This window comes from Chelon labrosus (genome assembly GCF_963514085.1).
Source record: "Chelon labrosus genome assembly, chromosome: 13".
Taxonomy (NCBI): Eukaryota; Metazoa; Chordata; class Actinopteri; order Mugiliformes; family Mugilidae; genus Chelon; species Chelon labrosus.
This window is the reverse complement of record NC_140346.1, coordinates 29,220,183-29,247,654: the sequence shown is the minus strand read 5'-3', so window position 1 is coordinate 29,247,654 and position 27,472 is coordinate 29,220,183. Positions and strand designations below refer to the sequence as shown.

At 44.3% G+C, this 27,472-nt stretch overlaps 1 protein-coding gene across 2 annotated transcripts in view; it reads right to left on the bottom strand.

Moving 5' to 3' along the window:
* The window catches only part of ltbp4 (latent transforming growth factor beta binding protein 4), a 28,967-nt gene extending 15,357 nt beyond the window's left edge, over positions 1 to 13,610 (bottom strand). For both annotated transcript variants that reach the window (XM_084559377.1, XM_084559378.1), the window contains exons 1-11: positions 13,264 to 13,610; positions 8,715 to 8,987; positions 7,558 to 7,634; positions 7,286 to 7,471; positions 6,913 to 7,015; positions 4,062 to 4,121; positions 2,551 to 2,673; positions 924 to 1,100; positions 690 to 806; positions 361 to 612; positions 95 to 274 (exon numbers count right to left, since the gene is read on the bottom strand). In XM_084559377.1, the coding sequence (XP_084415503.1) occupies positions 95 to 274; positions 361 to 612; positions 690 to 806; positions 924 to 1,100; positions 2,551 to 2,673; positions 4,062 to 4,121; positions 6,913 to 7,015; positions 7,286 to 7,471; positions 7,558 to 7,634; positions 8,715 to 8,987; positions 13,264 to 13,549 (1,834 nt within the window). In that variant the 5' untranslated portion in view covers positions 13,550 to 13,610. The remainder of the gene's footprint in view (positions 1 to 94; positions 275 to 360; positions 613 to 689; positions 807 to 923; positions 1,101 to 2,550; positions 2,674 to 4,061; positions 4,122 to 6,912; positions 7,016 to 7,285; positions 7,472 to 7,557; positions 7,635 to 8,714; positions 8,988 to 13,263) is intronic.
* Between the last annotated feature and the right edge of the window lie 13,862 nt (positions 13,611 to 27,472).

Below are 27,472 nucleotides of genomic sequence, written 5' to 3'. Positions count from 1 at the left end.
ACACAAACTTTATTATTCATTCATTCATCTGAATGCTGATTTAAAACCGTCCCGTCCCTTTAAGGAGGACCTGCAGACAAAAGCTGGTACTCACTCTGGACTCTGCCGGGTCGGGGTGTTGGCCTTGGCGCCGGTCTGTTCTGAGGGGGAGGAGGGCTCTCGGAGCTGGGACTCGACCCCCGTTCGGGGATCCGTGGTTGAGCTGGAACAGGGAGGGCGTCCCCTCTGGCTGCTGGCTGATCGGGGCGAGAACCAGAGGAAGACCGTCCACCTGCTGAGAACAGAACCAAAAAATCTTGTTGTTAAAACACAAGAAAAACAAGAAGGTCCAGCAGACGTCGGTGGGTCAGAATCCGTCACCTTGACTTCCTGTCAGCGGATGCTGAGGTCTTGGTTGTGTGGTAAAGGAGGGCGCGGTTCTTCCCTGGGAGGCCGTGGTGGTGTTGGGGCTGCCAGACTGCACGGGCCTGGAAGAGGTAGAGCCTCCGGCCGGACGGGCCTGAGGTTGAGGCTGAGGCTGAGGCTGAGGACGGGCCTGAGGTTGACTGGGTCTGGTAGAAGGTTTCTCCTGAGACCTGGAGGCTCCACTGCTACTGGACCCAGAATCAGAACCTGGGAGGACGATGAACGGATCAATAAAACATCTACAGAGACCAGAATGAAGAAGCTCTGAGCATGATGACGCGTACCCTGGTTGTCCTGGACTCCTCGGGTCAACAGCTCATCACCGACTCTCTGGTTGATCTGAAGGGCTGAAGGAGTATAGTGGTAGCCAGGACCAGCTGGACAGATCTCCTTAAAGGACACTAGAGGACAAGACAGAGGACAGAGACATCTCAACATCTGAAACAGAAAGAGACAGGAACTACAGAAACACTGTCCTCCACAGAGACAGGAACTTTCTGACTTCCATGCTGTCCTACCTGAACCAAAATAGGGACATCTCTGGCAGTCCGGTCCCCAGGCTTTACCGACCCGGCTGCAGCAGCAGATCTGTTTGGTGATGTTCCTGACGATGGGCATGGAGCAGGAGGACGGACCCAGACCAGAACCCAGGATCCGGTAACACTGACCCTTCTCCTCTGATATCACACTCTGGGCTGAGGTGGACAAGGGAGGACAGGGACGAGTTAGAGAGACAGAATGGAGCTTGAGACGAGGGGACGAGGCGCCAGCAGAGCGCTGCATGCAGAACCAGTCCATGCTGTCTGTCCTCCAGAGACACATTTAAACAGCCTCAGCACGAACCAAGCAAGACATCACAGGACAAGACAGACTCTGTGGTTGGAGGGAGGACAAATGATGCAGGGATAGACAAGACAAGACAACTGAAGACTCTTTCACCATTTAACGAAGAAACATGAGTTAAAATAAAGAACACAAAGAAAAAAACACCATCAGCAGATATTCAGAGGAAGAACGCAACACCAGTGACAAAACTGGTGCTAGAACTTCTAGGTCAAAGAACTCAACCAGCAACCTGTGAATAAACTACAGACTCTGACCAGGGGGCGCTGTAGAGACACCACAGCAAGTTAAAAGACAAACAGGAAGTGGAACAAACCAGGAAGTAAAGCTACAAGTAAAGACCATTCTTCCTCCCTCCCTCCAATTTCAGTTTCAGTTTAAATAAATGTCTCTGTTGGATATCAGAACGTTTCTGTTTCCAGGAAGAAGAACAAACTTGTTGCAAGTAAATCAGATTTTCAGGAGACGAACACAGAGACGCTGTTAATGAACCAGCGTTAAGCTTCCATTAGAGCGTTGTCATCGGTTACCAGCCAGACCAGCATCCTCCTCCACCTCCTCCTCCTCCTCCTCCTCCACCTCTACCACCTCCTCCTCTGGTTCAGTGAATGCCGGTCAGAATAAGCAGAACAACAGTCAGACTTTACAGAAACCATCTGAGCAGAATAAACTTTAAAGACGACGAGATCAGCTGATCACACTCAGAACAAAGACGTCTGTCGACCTCCAGGATGATGTCAATAAATTCATCTTCAGATTTAACATTTAATCTGTTGAGTTAATTCATGTTTAAACACACGGTTCTTCCTGCACTGATTCAAATTAAAGCTTTAATGAAGAACTCTCTGTTTCTAATAACTGATACTAATGATGAATGAAATGACTGATGATTTGGAGCCTGAGAAGCAGCAGATTAAATTCACCTATACTTTAATTTTGACCTTTGAACTCATCGACAAACATGTTGAGAAAATGTTTGAGACTTTCAACAATTAAAACTTTAAATAACAGGATTTTATTTTTAGGAAACAAGTGACTTTCAGGATATTTCTTGACCTGCAGTTTAAAGATCCAACAATGAGAATAAAATAAAGACTCATTTACACAAACAGAAAATAAATCTAAACATCTCGTCGTCTTCAGGGTCCACAGCTCAGACGGATTCAGGAAGTCCTGACAGGAGTCGGCTTCATTCCTCATTTCATTCCCAAGCCGACGGCGGAGTGTGTGTATGTGTGTGTGTGTGTGTGTGTGTGTGTGCGTGTAGGGGTGTGTGTGTGTGTGTGTGTGTGTGTTACTTACAGATGCAGATTCCATGTGTGGCGTCGAGGATGAACCCCAACCTACAAACACAGCTATAGCTCCCCCTGGTGTTCACACAGACGCCGTTCTCACACAACCCCGGCTGGAGGCACTCATTCACATCTACACACAACGACACAACGACAACACACAACAACACACAACAACACAACGACACACAATAACACACGCACACACCAAAGGTGGCACACGGTGAGAAATCCTCATGAGGAACTTTTCTCAGTAAAGATTCTCAAGTTAATTCTCTGCAAACACAACAGTAAATGTTGACTCCTACTGACTCCTCCTATCTCCCAGCTGATTCAACAATGGTCAAAGGAGCTGAGGCTAACAACAGCTAGCAACCTGTGAGGACACCCACCTGTCAATCAAAGAGGCCAGGCCCCTTAATTCTGCAGAACTTTAACCATTGAGCTAATTTAAACTGATGAGTTCTAAAAACATTCATTATGAACGCAGACGTAAGTTACAGAGACCAGGACTGATATTATTATTTTTAGAGGTGCGTGCAACAAAGTTGCAGGATCCCTACTGATCATTATGATATGTTTGCGTACAATCATGCCAAGTTTCGTGATATTCGGGCTGTAGGGGGCGCTACAACGACTACATGTTTGTACCTCACAAACCACCACAGTAAACTGCTTTAAATTTGACAATAATAATCTGTGGATGACTCCTTACAAGCCCACCAAGTTTCATGCAATACGGTCTATAGGGGGCGCTACTGGTGACGTGTAAATAATTGAGTCCTATCTCCTGCTCAGTTGGCAGACCCAGCTTTCCCCTAGTCACACTTGACCTCCTGTCAGGTCTTTTCCCACCTGCTTTAACTTATGACTCCCTCTAGTGGCAGACTGAGGCAATTGCACCTGTGGAAAACTGCATACAAGCTCACCACATTTCATCGCTTCCGACCCGCCTGACTCTCAGTCACTTCTCAGCTTAGGATTTCTCCACAGACACTTTGCCTCCTTTCAGGCCGTGTCCGGCTGTGTCCGACCCGCTTATGCCTCTGCGTCCTGCTCGCTTGCGGTCATCTAGTTATTATTATTATTATTCCTTCCTCCTCTTTTTCCTGTAAACACCTATGGAGACTGACTCACTGGTGGAGCCTCTAGTGGACGCTGGAGAACTGCAGTGTTTATCCTCATGTTTCAGACCTGGACGTTTCTCTCCTCACATCTCCAAACACCAGAGCAAATTTCTCATCATACAGATGAGTGAAATGCATTCTGGGACACTGAGCAATCCCGCTAAAATTAGGATGAGGAAAGGAGGAAACCAAAATCTTCTGCACATATAAAAATATTTTTCAGTGTTTGAGCTTCAAACATCTCCTCGTCTTAATGGAGGATCAGCGCCACCTGCTGTTCATGTGAACATCCCATAATCTCTTTTTAATCTGACTCTGACGTCTCTGTGCTGGTTTGATTAATGACCATCAACCAAGCGGTCACTTCCTGTTCGTGTGTTTGTGTTAAACTCACCGACACACTGCGTTCCATTGGCTTGTTCAAACCCAACAGGACAGTTGCTGTTGCTTTGACCTGATGACGATCAATGATGTGGATTATTAACGAATAATTATCTGATCAACATTTACAAAACCATTTAGAGACCTCATAAACCGCCATCTGGACCTCTGCGTCTATTGGATAATCCTCCAACCAATCGGAGCACTAAATTATGTGACACTAAACTGACTATGAACATCATGCTTCTTCAACAGCAGCCATTTTGTCTTACAGTAATCCAATTTAACGTCTTCTGAGCGCCGTGTTGTTAAATTAGTTATTTTATGAGACTGCCGTTAGCTTTTTTAGGCTAATGTAGAAGCTAACCTTACATTGTTTAGGATGAAATAAGGGCTAATGTTATGTTGTTCAGGCTAATTAAGTGGCATCTAAGGCTAACTAAATAGCTAACATTAGCTTCTTTGGGCTAATTAAGTAGCTAAAATTGGCTTGTTTAAGATAAAATAGCTGCTTACATAATATTTCAGTGAATATAGTTGCTTATGTTATTTTCTTTAGGCTAATGTTAGGCTGGTTGACATGACCACTCACATTAGCTTGTTAATCTTTTAAGCTAATAAAACAGCTAATGCTATCCTGTTTCAGCATCAGTAGCTGCTTATGAATGCAGATTGAGGGCATAGTGGATTCTGCTCCAGCAAAGATCTGCCGGACCAATCAGATCATTTGTGGGCGGGGCTTAAGTAACAGTGACGTAGTTATAAACGTCATCTGAGTTTAATAGTTTTAAATGTCTCTGATTGGTCGGATGACTGTCCAGTTGATGCAGAGGTTGACTTGTTTTCTCTTTATCAGCTGAAACATAATGAATTCCAGATGTTCTCAGACTCTAGGGGGCGCCATCGTGAAAAAAAAAAAAACATACAAATTCCTCTTTTATGTTTTTTCTCTGAGGAGAACAGCTTTAAAGGAACATGGTCGCCTCTCTCTGCTCTGACATTTTAACACAAATACATAATCCAGCTGGCAGAGCACGGCACAGTGTTCTTTAAAGGTGCATGTCGTCATCCTTCACACGCTGATGTGAAGCTGGACGCCAGCGAGTGAGCTAACACCACTTCCTGTGAGTGCAGATGTTAGCAGAGAGTGTGTTAAAGGCCTTCAGTCCCTCAGAGCTGCATTCCTGCAGCGTGAGTCAGCTCCACAAGAAACAACCAATCGTTACTCGCTGGGTTTAGTCGGTCCTCACTGCTACTCCAGACCCAGATACAGGTTTCAGATCCTCAGAACAGTGTGTGTCAGTTATTTGACATTTAATTCTGTCTATAGTTCTCAGGTAGTTGTTGCTGCAATTGGTCAGATGTTGTTCATCGGCAGTATGAGATATTTATCTGTATTTATCTCACTTTAAGTGTTTGCTGCTACACCTGCATGTGGGATTCTGAGGGAGCTGCAGCTTCTCAAGGAAACATTAGGATAAGTGGTAATAGATCATGGATGGATATTCATGGTTAAGGTAATATACTATGGATCAGAAACAAACACACTCTGGAGAACATGTGTGATATCGTTATACATGCTACAGCTTAAAAGTTTTCTACATTTCTGAATAAAAATGACTCAAAACATCCTGAAAATCGACAAAGACATATCAGACACATGGAGCAGAACCATTAGAGTAAAGTGAGCCAATATTACATATCATGTCCTCCTTGTGTCCAGTATCTGCTGTGACCTCCTTGTAACTAAATGTTTCTGGTAACTGCTGATCAGTGGTCTACAGCAGCTTGGAGGAATTTTAGCCCATTCCTCAGAACAGAACCACTTCAGTTCTGAGATGTTGGTGGGTTTCCTCACATCAACTGCTTGCTTCAGGTCCTTCCACAACATTTCTATTGGATTAAGGTCAGGACTTTGACTTGGCCGTTCCTAAACAGTCATCTTGTTCTTCTTTAACCGTTCTTTTGTAGAACCACTTGTGTTCTTGGGCTCGTTGTCTTGCTGCATGACCCAGTTTCTCTTCACATTCAGCTCATGGACAGATGTCCTGACATTTTCTTTTAGAGTTCACTGGTAGAATTCAGAATTCATTGGTCCATCAATGATGACAAGCCGTCCTGGTCCAGATGCAGCAGGACAGGCCCAAACCAGGACATTAGCACCCCCATGTTTGATGGAGGGATGAGGTTCTGATGCTGGAATGATGCAGTGTTGGTTCATCTCATTTAAACCAAACTATTCTACTTTGGTCTCATCTGTCCACTAAACATTGTCCCAATAGTCTTCTGTCTTGTCCACATGATGTTTAGAAATCTTACTTAGAATCTGCTTAGAAGTTTCCCTGGGTTCCTTTGGGACCTCTCAAACTATTATGGAGTGATCTTTGTTGGTGGATCTGACTGTGGATTATTTGTGGGTTCCAAACTCTTTAGAGATGGTTCTGGAACTTTTTCCAAGTCTAATGTGTTTGATCTGGTTCTTTCTCTACTTTCAGGACTTTCGTGAAAATCTGATGATGTTTTGAGTCAAAACTACAGATATTTAAGCGGTACTACATGCAGCTCCTGGTGGAAGTTTTCCAACAGTCATAAAGTTTCACAGAAACAGATGAGTGTTTATCTATCTTTGTGAGGTCCAGGAGCAGCCTCTCAGAAACACACCAGCATGAAATCACAGCTGGTTTCTGTTCTACAGCAGCTCCATGACTGACAGAGCAACGACGGGATAAAATAAATGCATCACGTCACTGATAGTGTGTTTGAGTGAGAGCTTGGCAGCACTCAGCTTCGTATTTTTAGAAAACATGGTCAGAAAACAAAGAGTTTTCTGGTTTGTCTGAGGCCGGTGTTGGTGGTGTTTGTACCTGTGTTTTCAGGACAGAGGACACAGTCGGAGATGCCCCAGGCCTTCCCGAGACCTCGACAGCACATTTCTTTGCTCCTCAGACCAGGAAGAGGAGCGCTGCACTGAAAACACAATAAACACATTCTTTTAATATACCTGTCAACATTTCATCTTAGATATAAGAGAGGATCTTTTGGTCTGATTAGATTCTCTGAGGAGGTTTTCTCTGGTTGAGAAGAAGTCGTAACTCTCGATGAAACCGTTTTAATCTGCTGCCAAAATCAGTTTGTTCTGAATGGAACGAAGCCACAGAAAACACAAAGAGCGCAGCATTTCTTCTTCTCTGGTTTTCTTTGGCGAAAACAAGAGCCTCTCTAGTTTTTGCCTCTCACCTGTCCGTCTTTGACCTCTCTGAAGCAGTACTTGAAGCCAGACTGCTGGGTGTAGGTTCCGCCTCCGCTCAGCGTCTGGGCCTGGACTCCTCTAACTGCTGGAGCCGGAGCCGGAGCGCCCGCCGACCCTGAAGAAGACGAGGAAGAGGACGCGAGCGTCCGCAGGGTGGGGCTGGAGCCAGACACCTGGAGGAGACCAACAGGAAGCTCAACCTGCAGCCTCATGACTCTGAGTCCAACCGTCCAATCAGAGGAGCCCTTAGTGTTCTCACCTTCAACACCTGGTGGATCTTCACACTGGCCTCTGGGGGGTGCTGGACTCTGACCTTCACCATGGAGGGGCCGGAGGCTGCACACACAGTTCACATTCAAATCCTTTTAAATGACCCAGTTCTTTATTAAATGAATCAACATTAATTAAGTTTAATTAATGTCAACAACCTGAATGCTGTAAATAAAAGTTTAAAAATGTGGATGGAAAAAAAAAAAAAAATGTCAGTAAAATATTTATATGTAAAAAAAATGTAAACTATTTATAAAAATGCCAGAAATATGTTAATAATATAATATAATATAATATAACTAGTGCAGTGCCCGTCGGAAGTATGTATTCCTATAGTGGGAGCCTACAGGTGCTGTGTATGAGGATTAGTGGAAATATTAGAGCGGAGAAAACCTATTTTACCGATATATTTTACATTTCTTATCCAAACAACGTCAAACTTAGCAATGCACATCTTCGTGCCCGTAGCGAGACACCTGCCCAGTTTCAAATCAATCGGGCCAACGGTTCGCGAGATATGCGTGCCACAGACACACACACACACACACACACACACACAGACGCTTCTTGATTTATAGATAGATGGCGGACTACATGCTAGTTTTCCTGCCGGAGAAGATATTGAGCCTATTAGGGTTACCAGGGCAAAATATCATTTCTCCTTGAGTTTGGTTTCTTCTAAAGCCGATTTGTAAACAGTGCTCAAGATTTGTGCGCATGCTCCGCCTCTTCCTCTCCGTTTTTGGTGAATTTCTGAAAGTGGCTGTTTTTGATGCCATGGCAACCGGAGTAGTGGAAATATTAGAGCGGAGAAAACCTATTTTACCGATATATTTTACATTTCTTATCCAAACAACGTCAAACTTAGCAGTGCACATCTTCGTGCCCGTAGCGAGACACCTGCCCAGTTTCAAATCAATCGGGCCAACGGTTCGCGAGATATGCGTGCCACAGACAGACAGACAGACAGACAGACACACAGACGCTTCTTGATTTATAGATAGATATAATATAAAATGGTAAAAATATTATTTTAGTATCTGAAAACAATGTAAAACAAATATTTGGAAAAAAACAATTAAAATCATTCAAAAGATTAAGTCACAAGTCTACCAGCTGGGGTCAGAGGTCAGAGGTCAGCCTCACCTTCAGTCCTTATCATCTCCTGGCTGGGTCCCAGCGGCAGGAGGAACTCAGACTGGGTCAGCCCCTGATTGGTTGCCATGGCGGAGATGAGTCCAGGTTTGACGATCTCGTTGGTGGAGGAGGGCGAGGCTGCAGCGGCGGCGGCGGCGGCTGCAGCTGCGGCAGCGGGGGTGGCAGGGATATGGCAAAACTTCCCGGTGAAGTTTGGAGGACAGACACAACGATCCTTCTGCAGACAGACTCCCCCGTTCTTACAGAGCAGAGGACACAGGACTGCAGGAGGAAACAGATGAAGAGTTTATTCATTTATTCAACTATTTGACTCATGTAACCGCCCACGATCATGCTCTGATTGGCCCGGCAGATATTTGCTGCGGCAGAATCAGTTCCTAACAGAGAGACTCCAGATCAACTTACTATTGGAGACATGGAAGTTGGTCTGGACTAAAAAGAGAGAAACGTCCTCTTCTTCTGGCTCACGTGTCTGATGGATGACGGTTGGTGTGTCAGATTATTTTAGCAGTATAATATAAGATGAAAATTCTCCAAAACTCCAAATCTAAACATGACGGTACCAGGAAGTTAATAATCAGAGAGCTCATGTTTTATATTTAGTTGAAGAAAGATCACATACACCAAGAAATGTCACTGCTGCACAGATGCTGCTGATGATCCTTCAGGTAATTAATGAACCATCTTATTTAATAAACTCATAAACAGGTGGAAGCAACAAACTAAACTTTGCATCCTGTTAATGTTCTGATAAAATCCAGATTATATTCACAGGAAAGTTTTAATCAATGGAAAGAGACGAGTGACTCAGGTCAAATGATGGATGAAAAATGAGGAGTTGTTGTTGATGTCTGCAGGTTTCTTTCTTTGGAGCTCAAAACTAAACCAGCTGCACTGAAACCAGCGATAGTTTATCTAATTTAAATCCTGTCTGTGATGTTTTATGATTAATTAAAGTTACTGATTTCTCTCTTTAAAAACTAACCTTTGGATTCTGCTGAGATTTAATAAACCCATAAACTAAATTTAAGTTGTTTTCTTAAATCCAGACCTGTTAGAGACTCTTCATGGCAAAGATTTATTAACAGACTGAAGTAAACTCAGTATTTGTTTCTGACGGTTCCTGGTTCTATCACGTTACTGTTCGTTGCCTCTGATCAGATTCTAACCAGTGAAACAAGTGAAAAGGTCGTGACCTGCTCAGTTACAGGTCTCTGAGTGTAACTGAGGGTCTGTGGCTCTAAAACAAAGCCTGCTGCTCGGCTGGGATGGGGGTGAAGGCGGACCGGGCGCCAGCAGCACCAGCCCGCCACTTCCTGCTTCCTGTCCGGGCTCCTGCCACAGGAAGCTGGTGTATTGTTAACCGGAGTTCGGCCGGCGTGGAAGCAGCCGCCAAGGAGCTGAAAACACGGAGGTCAATGGAGGCAGGAAGGAAGGCCGCGGGTTAATGCTGCAGCTGATCTGAACGGTTCACGGTCTGTGACCAGTAAATACCGACCTAATCTCAGACTGACCCGTTCAGAAGATGAAATTGTTCTAGAAAATATCGAGGTCATCTCATACACACGGACCAAATACTGTTTCTCAAAGTACCACAGGCAGCGTACACACAATTCAACCTTTGTTTACCCTGGACATCATCACATTCTACCATTGTGCACGTTATAGAATCCATAAAAATACTGATATTTCCTCCATATTGTTTACACTTGTAACTCCCCAGGGAAACCACCGATGGTTTTGTTTATTATCAGTGGTACCGCCAGTAGCCCACTAGATGGAGGCACTGCACCATTTATAATACTGAGGCACAGGGATCTGATTCTGCTAGTCAAGTTACCATGTGGTGCATAGTTGATGAAGAATCGTTTTTGTGTTACAGGTGTAAAGTCTGATCTTTTACAGACATTAGCAAAAAACACAACACACTCTGACCTACTTACCACCAGTTTTTCAAACACTAAAACAATATTTGCTAATGTTAGCTAACATTATGAGAACATTACTTTCCTGAACGCTTGTCATGGAGTATTTCTACATTGCTGTACTGGTCGTTTGACTTCAGTGTAATGATGAAGAACTTCCGTGAGTGTGAACATGTCCACACCATCCTTGTTTGTTTATTTGACCCAGTTATCGTCCAGACGTCATCCTACAGATGGACCACATTGACACAAACAATTTGGACACAGACAAGAGAGCGATGGAAAGAAAACGAGTGCACCGGAATAAACAAAGAAAGACTGAATAGATGGAATAATATAAACTGTAAGAAGGGAGGAAACGTGCTTTACGCTTTGCTGGCTGCAACCAACAGTCAGTATTAAAGATGGCCAACATGTCACCATCTCTACTACTGTACACCAGTGAAGTCACGTTAAGAGGAAACTACAAACTGATGGATGTGAGGCTCTAAGGATCAAACATGATGTTAACCAATGACAGGTGTTTGTTAAACAGGGTTGTGGCTGTTTTGTGTCTCTTTTCTGGTCGCTCTGCACGTCTTTGTGGTCTTTTGTGTCCATAACAGTAGTTGTATGTGTCTTTTGTGGTTGTTTTGTCATGACTGATGCCCTTAGCTGTCGTTGGACTGGTTGAAGTTCAGGTACAGGTGAGTCTCCAGGAAATAAACATCTTCTGAAGTGATGGAAACGCATGAGAGAGGTTTAAGTTAATGATAAATGAAAGACACATGTCCTCCATGTTTCTGCTCTTTAGTCTTTGGAGTCGTTTCCTTCCAGATGTTGATCATCAGTTAACTTCTAGTTGGGAAACTTCAAACATACAACAGAGAAGTTGTCACAATAGAGTCGGCAGAGTTCTTTACAGTCAGAACCGGAGTCATTGTCTATGTAGGAGGACGGACTGAATACCGACCGACAAATCAGTCTTTGAGGCAGCGTCCTCCTCTAAGGACACATCCTGGTGACACTCCAGAGTCTGAGGAGGTGCGCCACCTTAAGGACAAACTCAGACTCAGCTAAATGTTCTCATCCTGACACTGTTCTGAAAATATGGACGACTGCAGATTAATGCTGTGGTCGTTTGAGGTCATTCAACTCTTTGTGGTCGTTGTGTGTCTCTGGCTCGTGTTTTTGTCTTTGTATCATTTTGAGCGTCTGTTTTGTGTCTCTTTGTGTTCATTAAAGTCTTGTTGTGATGTCCCGAGACTCTGAACAGTCCCGTTCACTTCATGGAGGTCTGAGATGATCTTCTGTTCTTCTGCCTTCAGGTCATGTTAAACCAAACAGAGGTGGATGTTTTGTCCTCAGCTGATTCAAGAAGAGAAACTAATCGATGAGATGGATCTAAGGAGGGATGGAAGCAGCAACTCTTCAGCTCCGTGCTCCTGTAGCTTCAGGCCGTCTGCCAGTTCAGACCTGCAGCCAGCAGGAATGATTTAAAACCGTCTGACCTGGAATCAGTTCACAACTATTCACTGGCTCGGCTTCAGCCTGCAAACTCGACCAACCATCAAAGAGCTGCAGGTCACATGACTCAGACGGAGCGCTTTCATCCACGTAAACTCATTCAGTATGTCCAGAAGTCAGGACACAGGTTTGTGTGTTAAATCAGATTCAGAGCCTTTAGGAGAGTACGATCGATGTCAAACTCCTGAAACCATCACAGTCCTTATTTTTATGTGAACGGGAGGAAACGGCTCAAAGGTCCACATCCACATCTGAACATTATGTTAACAACAGCTGCGTGTGTTGGAGCAACGTTAACTTCTTTAGGCTAATATTAACTTGATTATGCTACGGTTTTATGTTCTGTACATAAAGCTGGATGCAGCGAGGTCTGACGCCATCCGTTGGAGCAAATCTGAAGCACAGAGATGCAGCTTAACATAGACGCCATCTTTTCTGTTTGAAGCCAGGACCTTGTGTTGCCTTCCACAGTCTGGAAACTCAGCACGATACCTAGCTTATCGCTCTATGCATGGTTTAACTACTTTAGCTGAACTGACAGGTCAGTCTTTGCAGGAAAAGTCACACAACAAACTCTGAGAGTCTTGTTAACGCAGCTCTTGCACATAGAGTGGCCTACATTTCTGCAGATAATTTTTTTTTCCTTAAACAGATGCTGTCAATCAATGGAATTTTATAATTTTTGATTTCCTGCATAAATTCTTAGACCATGAGGACTTTATCAAAAGACGTATTGGTTTTTGAGTCGGAGCAGCGTCTGGTGGTCGTTGGTGGAACTGCACTTTAAAGCTAGCTGAGTTAACGGCTGCTGGTCGTTAGCATGGAAGAAAAGACAAACAACCTGTTTCTGGTTCTGATTCTTGTCACAGTATAGACTGAGGAAGAGTTACAGTCCCTGGCCACTTCATTAGGTACACTAGTGAAAACAGTCCTGCACTAAATCCAGTCTTTGTAAAGGTTCAGTGTTTTCATTGTGGAGGCTGTGGTTTGTAGAACTACTGAATCTCGTCTCAACAAATCAGAAGTTTTCTGAACATTATTTAGATTAGGATGCATTCACTAGTGTACCTAATGAACTGGCCAGGGAGTGTAGATGTTACACTTACAGACTCTGAAGCCCGGTCCGTGGGGTCCGTCTCTAGTCCCCTGTCCTCCATCAGTGCTGCTGTACAGCGTGGTCACGTTTCCACTCTGGCAGTAGTTGACACATCGGCCCTGGCTGCAGCGCACCTTGCAGATGGTCGGCGTGAACATCACCTTGATCCTCTCCGCCCCTCCTCCTCCTCCTGCTCCTGCTCCTCCTCCGCCTCCTCCTGTCTGTCCATCAGCTGGCAGAAGAGAGGTGAAGAAGATGAAGATGGACAGAAAGCAGCGGAGCCTCGGCTGCAGCATGTTGAGGGTTGCGCTCAGAGTTTGTGAGGCTGCATCGCCAAGAACTCGCTCTGCCTCGTTCTCTTCCCTCTCACTGGAGTGAAAACAAGCGTCACAGGAAAAAAGGAGGGAAGGAAGGAAGAAGAAAACGAGCAGCCGCTTCCCCCTCCTCCTCCTCCTCCTCCTCCTCCTCCTCCTCCTCCCTTCACTCCACTCGTTTTTTCCCTAAACACTCCTGAGTGTGAGGGAGAGGGAGGTAGAGAGATAATTGAAAGCAGTGTGCAGGACTGGGCTCAGCTCCAAACTAAATGTTTAGCAGGGAACTGATCCATCAGTCCTCTTCTCCTCTTCCTCACTCTTCGCTCCCGTTCTCATTTTATTGGCCCTTCCCTCGGTATGAGCGGAGGCCCTCCGACTCCAAACTCAGTTTCATAACAGAGCATTAGAGGACGTCAGGCCCATGATGCAACCCCGGTTTTAGGTTTCAGCCTCGAATTCACAGAATGTTTTAAAGTAGCTGCAGACGCCAAACCTGCAGCAACATGTCAACGCAACGCGCTCCCGTCATCAGCTACAGGCCGACAGGATTCATCTGGATCCTGGTTATGTTCACTGTTTCATCTCCTTTGTCTTTCTGGTGGTTTTCTGTTTGTTTCTGCTCATTGAGGCAGTTTTGTTTCCGTTTGTGGTTGTTTTGTGTTTACTTGAGTCAGTTCTGTTCTTCCTTGAGGTCATTTTTTTGTCTTTGTGGTTGTTTTATGAAAGTTGTATCATCTCTGGCTCTGTTTTCTTTCTCTTTGACATCATTTTGTGTCTCTTCATTGACGTTTTGCATCCGTTTCAGACTGTCTCTCTGAGGTCATTTTATCTTTTTAAGGGGTCATTTTGTCTTTCTGGTCGCTTCTGGTCGTCATTTGTCCCTTTGTGAATGTTTTGTGTCTATACATGGGTGTTTTGTTTTTCTTCATGGTCATTTTGCATCAGTTCGAGGTACTTTAGTAAAAGGTCTGCATCTCTTTGTCGTTGTTTTCTGTACGTTTTTGATCATTTTGTGTCTTCATGGACGTTCACATTCTTTTAAAGAGGCAGGAATGCCACAAAACTCTTTCTAAAAGGAAAGATGAGTCAAGAGAACTGGAATACTTGAGGAATTTCAACATTATCTGATCATCTCACACACAAGGAGGCTCAGTGTTCCCTGTTCCAGAAGTTCAACCTGCCAGAGTCAATGATGGAGCGTTTTAACGCCGCTATCTTTAGTTCCAGCCTACATCACCATCTGGTTCGCTGCTGCACAGAAAACTGTAGCTGCTCATGAAAAATGTTTCCTGAGGATCGAGCAACTTGCTGCTGTTACAGGAAGAAATACAGACCTCCAAGTTAACTATCGATACTACAATACCCATGAGCCTCTGCTGCTGTAGGGGAGAAGGTATGAGTGGACACCTCAGGAACCTCCAGGACGAACTTGACTGATAACCGGACTCCAGACCTGACTGCAGGTCTCCATGTGATTAGACTGGTTTTCCCTAAAGGGACCGTGGCCCCTCCTCAGGGGCCCCAGCGGCGCAGGAGTCCCTGGTATTTGGTTGAATAGAGGCTGGTTGTTCCTGTAGATGTTTGTCTATGAGCTCATGTCCTGAACCAGTGGGAGTGGAACAAAGTAGAAACACAGCAAGAGTATTATTACAACCTGCTCCTTCAAGCTCCACCGCTCAGAGAGACCCTTGTTTATCAGGATTCAGGTGGAAAACATGGAGAACATGGAGAACATGAAGAACATGTTCTCGTCACTGTCTTCAAAGAAGCAGCAGCTGAAGGAGAGCATGGTAGAGCAGATAAAACTCATCAAGGAACAGATCGTTTCACCAGAGCTGAACTAGTTTACAACAAAATGACCCCTAAAATTAGCTCTTCCTAGCCACCTAGCTAACAGTAGCTCTTGTCTTGTAGCTCTTGTCTTTGTGGTGCGTTCAAGTGTCCGTTTGGCGACTTGTTACCTTCAGCGATCCATCACTGAGCCTCCATCTTAACCTCCATCCTTGGACCAGAGTCTCCTCACAGCTGAACAAAGACAGGAACTGTTTTCTGGTCTAATCCCAGAGATCAAGTGCTAACACTTAGCTTATCTGAAAACCTCCATTAGCTCAGCCTGGGCTGGAAAACAACAACATTCCATCTTCGTACGTCTGCTGGACATGAGCTCTGTTTGTCTTTCAGCGCCAACATATCAGCTCCTCGCTGGGAAAAATGCAAAATAATGACCTGTGCGTTGTGGTATGTTTGTTAAATACACGCTAATATTCTGTTAGCCTGACCTGGCCTGCTCTGGTTTCTATAGCAACACCAGATTAAACATGACTCACATGAATACTGAAAGTTTAAAAAATAATCAGTTAATATTTATGGCCCAATAAATGATCAAGATCTCATTTTGCTAACAGGCTAACAGGCTAACATGAAGCTAACTAGCCGTTGTCTGGTACGTGTGTGATACATGAACTGACCAGTGGGGGCGCTGATGTGGACGGTGTAGCGGCCCCTCTGGGTGTGGAAGGACTTCACGCTGGTGGTCGCTGAGGAAGAGGAGGAGGAGGAAGAAAGTCTCTTCCTCTCCTTCTCGATGTGCTTCATCAGCAGGGCAGCCATCTTGTCTCCTCTTCCTCTTTGTGACAGAGTCTTCCTCAGGAGCACGGCCTGGGCCTCCCTCAGACTGTCAGAATAAAAGTTCATCATCAGATCAAACCAGACCACGTTCTGGTTAGTATAACACAACAATCTGCCATAACATTATGACCCCCTGCTAATATCCTGTTCTGTGGAATCTGGAATGTTAGCAGCAGATGTTGGACGAACCTGGAGAACCTGGTGAATCTGGTGAATCTGGAGAAACCTGGAGAACCTAAACTAAACCAACTGAGATCCACTGAGTGTTCTGACTCTTTTCCATCAGAACCGGCATCAACTTCTTCAGTGGAACCACACGGGTCAGAACATGGCCCTCTGGTTCTCCTCATTCTTACTTGGACTGCCTCCTCCACCTTCTTTTTCCTCTTCTTCCACCTCCTCCTCTTCGTCTTCCTCCCCCTTTTTTTCCTCATCCTCCTCCTCTTCCCTTTTCTCACCCTCCTCTTCCTCCTCCTCCTCCTCCTCCATAAATCCTTCCACTTTAACATTTTTCCTGACTACATGTTTAACTTCCTGTCTCACATATATTCCACCTGCTGACTGGAGCCACGAGAACCAGACGATCACCTGTCAGTGGTCATAATGTTATGGCTGTGGCCCATGCTGCACATCTGTCATGGCTCTCAGTGATGAGAAGCAGCGCTGCAGCAGCTTTAATCAGCTGATAACCGGCATCAGTCACTCAGACGCCCTCCAGTCTGATCCCAGTTTATTTACAGTCACATGTTCCAGCTGCTGCTCTGACTCAGAGGATTTAACCTCCTACAGTCGACCAGCCACGACATCGACTCCTCACACAGAAAAGTTTGCTCCTGTTCTTCAGTGAAACCAAAGTTCAGTCACTTTTCTTTTATAATGAGTCAGCTGCACTTTTATGTTTCACATCTTTCATCCATACATTGAATCAGAGATATTTAAACTAACTCAGGTGACATGTATGACTACTGTTAATCTTCTGTCATCACCACATTAAGCCCCGCCCCCAAACAATCTGATTGGCCCAGCAGATCTTGGCGGGACTAGAATCAGTTCCTAACAGAGAGACTCCAGATCAACTTTTCAGTCATTTCTCTTTTCTCCTCGTTGATCCCACTCTCAGTCGTCATCTTCATCAGCTGAAGTTTCTCCAGATCCATCTGGACACGATGTTTGACTGTGTCCATGTTCAGCTTGAGGTCAAAGTCTGAACTCGACGTCATTCTGTTCAGATCTCAACCAATCAGAGACGTTCAGATGCCACTGCATGTGTCCAACTCATCTGCTACAGTCAACACGATGACCTTAGACTCAGTGTGTCAATGAATTAAAGCTCATAAATTTAAGGTTTAAAGATGATGATGACGATTTGGGTTCAGGGGGCAGACACCCTCTCTACTTATAGGACTAAGACTTTCCTTTTTGATCAAGCTGATAGTTAGAGCTGGGCTGAACCATCCCTTAGTTATGCTGCTATAGACCTAGGCTGCTGGGGGACAATGCACTGAGGACATGTCCTCTACTTTCTTATCTAATTCTTCTTTACTAGTAGTCATGCAGTCCTGTGCTACTACAGTACAGCATGTTAACTGCTGCTCTCTCTCCGCCCTGATGTGTCTCACCTGTGCCTCATTATTTCCCTCTGTATTTAGTCTCTGTGTTTCATTCCTCCTTCACCAGTTTGTCGTTGAACCTCGTGTCTTTTGGATTCTAGTCTTGTAAGTAAAGACTTTCTATCCACCACCTGAGTTCTGAGTCATGCCTCTGTGTTGTACTCTGACCAGTTCCACATTATAGTCTGAACCAGTCGTCCAACAGCGTGACCCCTGACCTCTGACCTCTGACCTTTGACCCGGGGTCGTGTTGATTGTCGGAGTCCAGATTCGCATGCAGACGGAGATCCGACTCCAGGACAACAACGACAGCTGTTTACAGAGGTCAGAGGTCAGCTGACCACGGTCCAGCCCTGTCACTGGTCGGAGCGCTTGCCCCCGGTTGCCAGGTTCAGAAAGAAGAGATTAGGGAGGATGGAGAAGAGAGAAGAATGTGTACGAGGAGACAAAGGAAGAAGAAGGAGAGGGAAGAAGAATGATGGGGGAGGAAAGACGAGAAAGAAAAGAAGAAGAAGAAGAGGATGGAGAGAAAAGAATAATATGTATAAGGAGAAACAGTAAGAACAAAAGAAGAAGAAGAAGTTTGTCTAGAGGGGGTCGTTGGTTCTGGAGGAGGTGGCTCCTCTGTCCAGGAAGTAAAAACACTTGAGTTAAAGTCAGTGTTGATTATAAAGAGTAGAGCTCCACCTGCTGTCTGAGCAGAGAACTGCAGTCAGGAGTTAGAAGAGGAGAAAGGTTTTATTACCTCAGAGTCGTCTGATTCTTTCCTCCGCCCGTCTTCACCTCCCTCTTCTTACTCTCCTCCCTCCTCCTCTTCCCTCCGATCGGACTCTCCTCCTCTGTCCATCCGGGATCTGACTCCAGCTCCAGGCTTCGAGAGACGACCAGTCTCCTGAGCTCCGATTCAGGTCCAGGGTTCAACTCCAGGTCAGAGCTTTTAGGTGAAGAGGCTGCAGGAGGAGGTGAAGAGGCTGCAGGAAGAGGAAGTGAAAAGGCTGCAGGAGGAGGTGAAGAGGCTGCAGGAGGAGGAAGTGAAAAGGCTGCAGGAGGAGGTGAAGAGGAAGCAGGAGGAGGAGGAGGTGATGAGACTGCAGGAGGAGGCGCTGTGCTGCCTGCAGGCCTGGTGGCCCTCGCTGGGGTCATGGCTGCTTCAGGAGGGCCGAAGGAGGACTTGAAGGGGGGCCTCGGGGCCTCGGTGGGACGGACGGACGTCAGCGGGTGTCCTGGCAGAGTGATGGTCGCCGTGGAGAACTGACAGCGGTTACCGTGGAAACCCGGTCTGCACACACAGATGTTAGCGAGTCGACACGGTGCTCCGTTATGACAGGGAGGAGAACATCTGGCTGCAGGGACAGACAAGAAGACGGTGAGAGACAGAGTTAACTGACGTCACGGAAAAAATAAAAACTAGAAAATAAACAGACGCCTCCGCACAGAGTGAACATCATTTAGATTCATTAAAGAAGACGTTTACCACAGGATCAGATCAGAAATATTAGAACTTAGGAGACAAACATGAACATTAGTCATCAGAGAATGGACACGGGCCTTCTGAGGGTGTCCTGTGGTGTCTGATCAACAGAATGCTGCCATCAAGGAGTGTCATTGCTATGGGGTGGGGGTGCCTGGTCTGGTCTAGGTGGGTGCTACATGTCTAAGTAACATCCACACCAATGAATGCCAGGTCCAGAAGTTTCCCAGCAGAACACTGAACTGTCACAAGATGGTTTAAATGTTATTCACTTCTGTTAGAATCAAAAACTAAGAGCTGACATATAAAGAACAAAGAAATATCCACATCATGTTGAACACAGATGTTCATTCAGGTAACAGGTGAGTTTATTTCTGCAGCTTCTCAGGAAAAACAACATTTTAACTTTGTCAGAGACTCTTGTTTGTTGGTTTCAGTTCCTCCAACCGTTCAGAACAATGTGGCCAAACAGAAAAAGATTTATGCTGAGCCTTAGCTCTATATGTATGTGTGTGTGGGGGTGGGGTGGGGGGGTTAAATCTCGTAGGATAAACCTGTTTCCGTTCACGAGTTTCTGCTTCACAGCTGAGCCTGATAATCTGCTGCTAACCTGAACCAGACCAAACAAAACCTTTATATTTATTTAAATTCTTGGTTTGAATGAACAACTTTAATATATTGTAATATTTATATCTAATATACTCCAAAATAAAACAGTCAAAGACAGACCTGTTATCAGTTATTATTTTTAATGGTCATTATCTAGAAGCTGCCTTCATTAAAGGACCAGTGTGTTGGATCCGAAGCCACCTAGTGGTGAGTTTGTAGATCACAACAACTGAATATAACAGTCCGTCTCCATCTTTGTCTGACTTACTCTCAGCTAATTCAACAACAATCAGAGAGGTGGAGCTAAAGACAGCTAGCAACCTGAGGGGACAACCACCTGTCAATCAAAGAAGCCACGCCCCTTCCTTCCTTCCTCCTTCTTTATTTCTCTTCCCTAGTGTTTCTCATTTATTCATTGACTGACTGTTGGAGCCTCTAGTGGACGTTAGAGGACCTGCAGGTCTGATAAAACCACATTAAACTCATTGATAACAGCTGATCAGACACCAATGAAAACAAGATTATAAAAACTTTTTTTATTTTATTTCTGCCTCAGACTGAAGCTCTATCACCGACCCGCCGTTCTGATCATTTATCATGAAGCAGCTCTGACTCACATCCATCATCCGTTCACACTTTGATCGGACACATCTGCAGCAGCTGTGATCTCTGGACTCCTCAGGAGTAAAGGTACACACACTACATTACCCATGAGCCTCGGCAGCTGCATGGACAACTTCCTCCAGGAGATAAAGAGTTGAAGTAGAACTCTTCAGAAAGTTTTTAAAAGATGAAACGGTTTAATCAGATTGGTCCAGAAGATAGAGACTCAGAGACTTTCCTCTCCTAATTCATTCTTCCTTCCTTCCTTCCTTCCTTCCTTCCTCAGTCCATGGTTTGATTCCAGGTTTTGTTTTTCTAATTCTCCGTGTGTCCAGTAGATGATTTTCCAGATGAAAAGGAGCAGTGTGGGACGTCCTGGTTCTTTCCTCCAGGTGAGTTTCATTTAGCTCCAGCAGCAGTTTCCTGTCTGTGTCTCTTAAACATCTGCAGCTGCTGCAGAGGTTTTACAACGACCTGACAACACCAGGACTGAGAAGACAGATGTAGAGGAAACGTGCTCAGATTAGAAACGTCTGGATTAGGAAAGCAACAGCAGCTGCAGCAACGACGACGATGACGACGCTCACATTTAACCTGCACTGGTTCTCAGTGGCTCATCTTCATCCATAAAAGCTTAATTAGGAGACGGTAATAGGTGTTAGGTTATTCTATTAAAATACTCATCAGCTAATGAGGACGTTTTGAATCAGACCGACTGAGGTTTGATTTAAAGTGGGATAAAAACCGGTGGCAGAGGCTCGTACTCACGTTTGGTGCATCTCCTGGTTTTAGGCGACAGACTCCATCCAACGCAACATCGATCTCCACAAACACGAGGTCTGCAGGGACAGATGAAAACACTTTAGTCACTCTGGAAACAAACGGATTCATAAAGGTGAAGTTCAACGACGTTTACTCCAATCAAACAGCTGATCCAGGACAGTTAATGATGTGTGTTCCCATCGGCCTTCTGGGAAAAAGAGTCAATTCACAGACAAACCCTGACTCCAACACCCCCTCCTCCATCAAAGTGACGCACCAACGTGACTTCACAGCTGAGTGTAACAGGAAGCGTTTAGACATCGACTCAAGTCATCCATCCTGAAGAAGAACAAACCCAAATGTCCAGAACCTTCTTCAGCCACAGGACGGACAAGGAGCCCACCAGAAGACGGTCATGGAGAGACAGAAGACACTGAGAAAGACTGAATCCAAGTCCAGAACCAGGCCTATACAACAGAATACAGGTGACTGTAGTCTGAATAAAGGTCCAACACCAGTCCAGATCTAAATCTGGACCCACTCCAATAAATCCAGATTCTGTCTAAGAACTGTCCAAACCCAGAATCCTGATCTCATTCATGGAGTCAGTTTGGATGACATGAAGAGAGATGAGAGAGAATTTAAAAGCATCATTATTTCATGTTTAGTGGCTGAAGCATTCGTTGTTAAAGATTGGAGGTGGAGGTTTGTCAGGGTTGAACTTCTGCCTGATTGGCTGAACACACGAGGTCTAAACTGGTGTGGATGTGACAGGAAGTGCTGGACTCTGAGCTGGGTTCAGGTTTTAGAAGAAGCTGTCGGTTAAATGTGTCGACAGCTTCTCTGCAGAGGATTTAATCATTACTCACAGTGTACTGCTCGTATTGTGGCAGCAGAGGAGGCCCCACGGACTCAGCTTTACCAGTGTCCCACATCCAGACGGAGGAGACCTTTATACTCAGACTAAACTAAAGCTGATAGAAAGTTTAAGACCTTTAACACCAAATAAGAGTCTACTTTATGCATGTCACAGGGCATTTTCTCGACAGTTGCCTCCAGATGAATTATTTTACTTATAATCCAGTTTATCACAGATCCAGTGGGCCAGACGTTTACATAGAGTTAGTGTTTGGTAGATTTGCCTTTAACAGTTTGACTTGGGTCAAACATCCAATCAATCCCGACAGGTTTGTAGCGTGATGCTGCCACCCCCATGCTTCAGCGTAAGGATGGTTTTAGAAGCTACTGATTGGCTGATTATATCGCTCAGGAAGAAGATGTGTTCAGTCTCCAAGAGGTGAACGTATTTTAGTGCAAAAACTACAAAGTAGAGCTGTCACAGTTAAATCCTTTCAAATCAAATCAGGAAGTGATCAAAATAACAGTAACGTTGTGGAAAGAAAGCAGAATCTGAAATGTGGTCGTGGACATATTTTCATAAGACACGAATATTTCTCCACTCCCATGGTGATAAGATTACTAAAAACTCGGAAAATGTACATTTAAGGAACATTTAAAACAGGTTTTTGTTAAAGTGTGACATAACTATGAAAACAATGCAATTAAATACTTGAATCTATTGCCAGGACTTTGTGAAGACAAACATTTCAGCATCCTCAGCAATAACAAGTAAGAAGCTCCAAAAAGATCCTAACTTCTGGAGAAATATTGACGAGAAAAAGTTTTTTCGTAATGACCATTGTAATGATCAAAACATCTCTCATGTCTCAATGTTTCATCAAAACAAAACAAAAACTGACAAAACAATCAGCAGATATTGTTTAATTATCTTGTGTGGTGTTTGTGAGTCTATCCACATGATTCTCCATCAACCATGCACCACATGGTGACTTGAATGACAGAATCTGATCCCTGTTCCTCTATGGTTTATGCTGCATATCATAAAGATTAATATGTATTTACTATACTTGTTCAGGTTAAGTCCAAGTGAGAAACATACAGGCTTGTAACTTGTACTGAAAATGGTGCATTTGGGTTTTAATTTCTGAAATAGTTGTCTTTAACAAGAACATGGAAATGTAACATGTAGATGAAACTCACAAATAATGTTTTAATAATTATTTTTTGGTGTATTCATTTATCAGGAATCTTACCTGTTGTATTCTATTTTACTTGTTAAAGGCAGTAGGATGTGTAAAGCTGCTGTTATACTACAGTATGATTTTATATCTTAAATATATGATTAAATATGTTTAATAAATATGATTATTCTCAATAAAGGTGTCATAGAGAATTTAAATAAGCTCTTCCAAGCCCGTATGCTCAGCTTCAGCTTCAGCTCTCGTTGGCTTAGATTCCACAAGAGGTTAGAGATAAAACTTTAAAACTGAGACTAAATCAAGATCAGTGCTGGGTTTAAATCCTCTCTGGTCCTTTAAATGTAGCGTCCTCTCTTCAGATCAGGTGTTACCGAGTTCACAGCTGCTGCTCTCAGAGCGTAGGAAGCAAACACCAGCTTCAAAGACATGACTCTGCTTTGGTGTTCAGATAAAACTGAGCAGCCTTTCACTCCTCTCATCCCTCACAGAAAACTGCCACAACTCAGAGGAAACCTGCCTTCAGCTGCACAGGAATATGAAACAGAGGCTTCAGCAGCTTTGAGTCTGAGATCAGATGAAAGCAGGGACGAGTTTTTATCTAAATTCAAAAAGCGTGACAAACTTTAACGTCTCCACCTCTTTTACCATCTGGAAAAAATGTTCTCATGTCCAGTAAAACAAAGACTATTGGTTTCTTACTTTTTACACTGATATAAGACACCGTCATTAACGGTATTTATGTTTCAAATGTAAGAAGAGCTACCTCCGACTATACGCTAGTTATATTTAAGATAAGAAAATTATTTATTTATTTCCCCGCTGTGGGATAAATAAAGCATTATCTTGCCTTATCTTATTTTCTTATCTCATGTTCTGATTGATTCATGGTTACCATGGTAACCCGAGCCTGGAACATCCACTAGAGGCTAACTGTAATTGGTTTATATGTGGACGGGAGTTTATGGAACATTAGCTGGTTTAGACTGACGTTGTTTAGGCTAATGTTAGCTGGGTTAGGCTAATGTTAGCTGGCTTAGGCTAATGTTAGCTGGGTTAGGCTGACGTTAGCTGGGTTAGACTAATGTTAGCTGAGTTAGGCTAATGCTAGCTGGGTTAGATTCATGTAGCTGGATTAGGTAAACATGGATGGCTTTTGTTTAAGTTAACATTGATGAAATTAATCCAAAAACCTCAGAGTTACTCACTTTAACTTGATAGCATTGTTGTGCCAATGCTAACTAAACGGATGCCTGCTGCTAGCTTGTGGATGGCTAACTGGCTAACAGTTGTTGATGACTGAGCTAACTAGCCACCTTGGTTTTAGTCTATGAGTGGATGACGTTAGCTGGAATCAGATGAGTAAATCCTACATTAGTGACCATGGCGTCATGTAGCATCAGTCAGTCCTTTCACACTCTGATACAAACTCTTCAGGGACAAAACACATTGACTACAGACCCCCAGCCTTTACCCTGACACCAGATCTGAACAGGTTTTAACTCTCTAAATGTTGTAGGGCCCAGAAACGGACCCCCACCAGGACCACATGGCCCCACAGTGTCAGTAAGCTGCAAGGCTTCGGCCCCCACAAGGTAATAAAAACCAGAGCAAACACAGAGTCAGTTCACAGGGTTTAGGATCAGACTCTCTGGTCTGGTCACGGTGTGTTTGTGTTGACTTTGCGTCCGTCACTTGACCGTCACTCAGACTTGCACTTGAAGCCGGTTACACACAGAATTTCACACATTCCTGAGGCGCCTGAAGCACACCTGACAGATGCTACATGCTTAATGTTAACAGCTTTAGTCACAGGTTAATGCAGATTTGTCTCACATATTCATGTTCCCCTGAGGATGATCCTGCACCTGCAGAGAACAGAGGGGTGTTTGTGTAACCTCTGCAGAAGAACTCTGCATTTTATTCTGTGTGATCACAGAGATTAATTATTTATCAGCTGCATTAAAGTCTGAAGGTTCAAGAGACTTTTTGTGAGAAGTTATCTGCTTGTAGATGTTTTCTGTCTCTAACTGATGAACTTTACATCCAGAAATCACCACAGTAAGTGAAGTGGATTGTTTCATATTCCTGTGGAGCAGAGTTCCTACACAGAGGTCCAGAGAAACATGAGTTTTTAAATTCATTAATAAAATATAATCATTAATAAATAATCATTAATAGAATTTTTAAAAGCGTATTTTTAAAGTAGTATTTCAGTCATTTAAAAACAATAAACCACTATAAATAACTTTTAATTACCCGCTCAGAGCTGCTCTTCTCCGGACACCGGGCTTCTCGCTGCTCGCTGTCCCGGTTCTCTGCCTCCTCCGCCCGGGCTGCAAGCCTCCGTCCTCCCGGTGAGGAGGCTCCAGAGCCGCGGTGAAAAGAGTCAGAGTCCCGCTGGTCCACAGGAGGAGGACAGAGACCCGCATGTTGGACACAAAGAGACAGGCTGGTGGTCGATGGGATCACAGAGAGCTGAGCATCCTCTGAGTCAGACCACCGAGGTTCACGGTCAAAACAGACGCTCCACATTTATATGAACTGCTGTCAGCCAATAGGAGCAGAGGAGAGCAGACCAGCAGCCAATCAGAGGGAAGTCTGTCCCCTCCCTCAGCCCTGATCTGATCTGATCTGAGGTCCTGGTCCCATCAACCTGTCACCAGGTTTCATTGCTTGTTTCTTTGCTAAATAAATATTCTGCATCATTCTCACCTGTAACATCTCAGAGACCAGTTGGATCCTACCCTAGTTTGCTGCATGTCTACTTCATGCAGATATTTCCTGAATGATTTCCTCCTCTCCTCTTTTATTCTGTCTCCACCTCAAACAGACGTTTCCCCCAGTTTGAGCTGCTCAAGGTGTCTTCCTATTAAAATGTCCAGTTTTTATCTCAGGAGCTTTGAGACTGTTGTTGAAAGCAAACATAGAAAATTAAATGAACTGCAACTGAATAAGGAAACATGTTTGTTGTGCAGCTTCTTGGTGGAGACTCATTTAAATAATTCAAAAAGACTTCAATCAAACACAACAACAAAGCAAAGACAACCGTTCATGTCTGTCTCTCACAGACACTTAAAGCATTTGTCTCAAATTCTGCAACACAACGAGCCAGCAGGAGATAAATTAAAGTGGACATCTGAATAGAGCTGCAGAAAACTGTGAACGATCGAAATCCAAAACTAGAAACTGCAGTCATGTGAACATGGCAGCAACACTGGTGTCACCGTTTCCTTCTGTCAAAACTGAAACTCTTTAAAGTGAACTATCCACTCAGCATTAAAACATATTCTATCTGAAATAAATACAACTATTATTATCCTTTGGTAATGGCACAGTATTCACCAACAGTCTTTCAGTCGCAGTGACTTTTATCTTCCACTAGATGTCACTGTTGTTATTGATGACTCTCAGCTGCACAACGAGGCAAGTCAGCTTCATTCATGTAGTTTATGTCCCAGAATGCACCTGTGCAGCAGGACTATGGACACTTGGGTCCCAGTACACTGTACGTTTGGACACTGATAACATTTTTATCTGCGGTTCACACAAAGAAGTGAAGTTACTGTTGTTGTTGAAGGTCAGACTCTCAGCTTCAGTTTGAGGTCATTCACATAGAAGCTGGAGGAGCTACAACCATCACTACATCTCAGCAGTGACAGTGACAGTCTGAACTCTGGAACCCACAGACGTCTCCAAAGAAATAGTTTCCTCCTTTGTGTTGCGTTGCCAGGTCTTTGTTGCAGCTGTCTCAGTGCAGCTCCATCAGGTTGCAGGATATTCCACTTCTTCACCTCCAAGAACTCTTCACATTATGTTTTGGGTCATTGTCTGTTTGTCTGAATCTGAGCAGACTCTAAACACTTCAGAGTTCATCAGTAAACGCTAGTGATCCACTGGAAGCTCTTGTAGAGTGTTCCTCGTCTTCTGTGGACGTCCAGGTGTTTTTATGTTGCTGAGATGTTGGTCTGTCCTCTCATAATGTCTCTGCTGTGTCTCTGGTTGGTGGATCTGTTTGGTTGTTGCAGACTAACAATGACCTGACTCACCTGAACACAAACCTCAATGCCACACTTTGAATCAACTCCATTCCTGTTGTAGGTTGGTGCTGATACCACAGTGTGTAGGTTTGTGTGTGTCGTTGGTCCGCCTTAAACAAATGTTC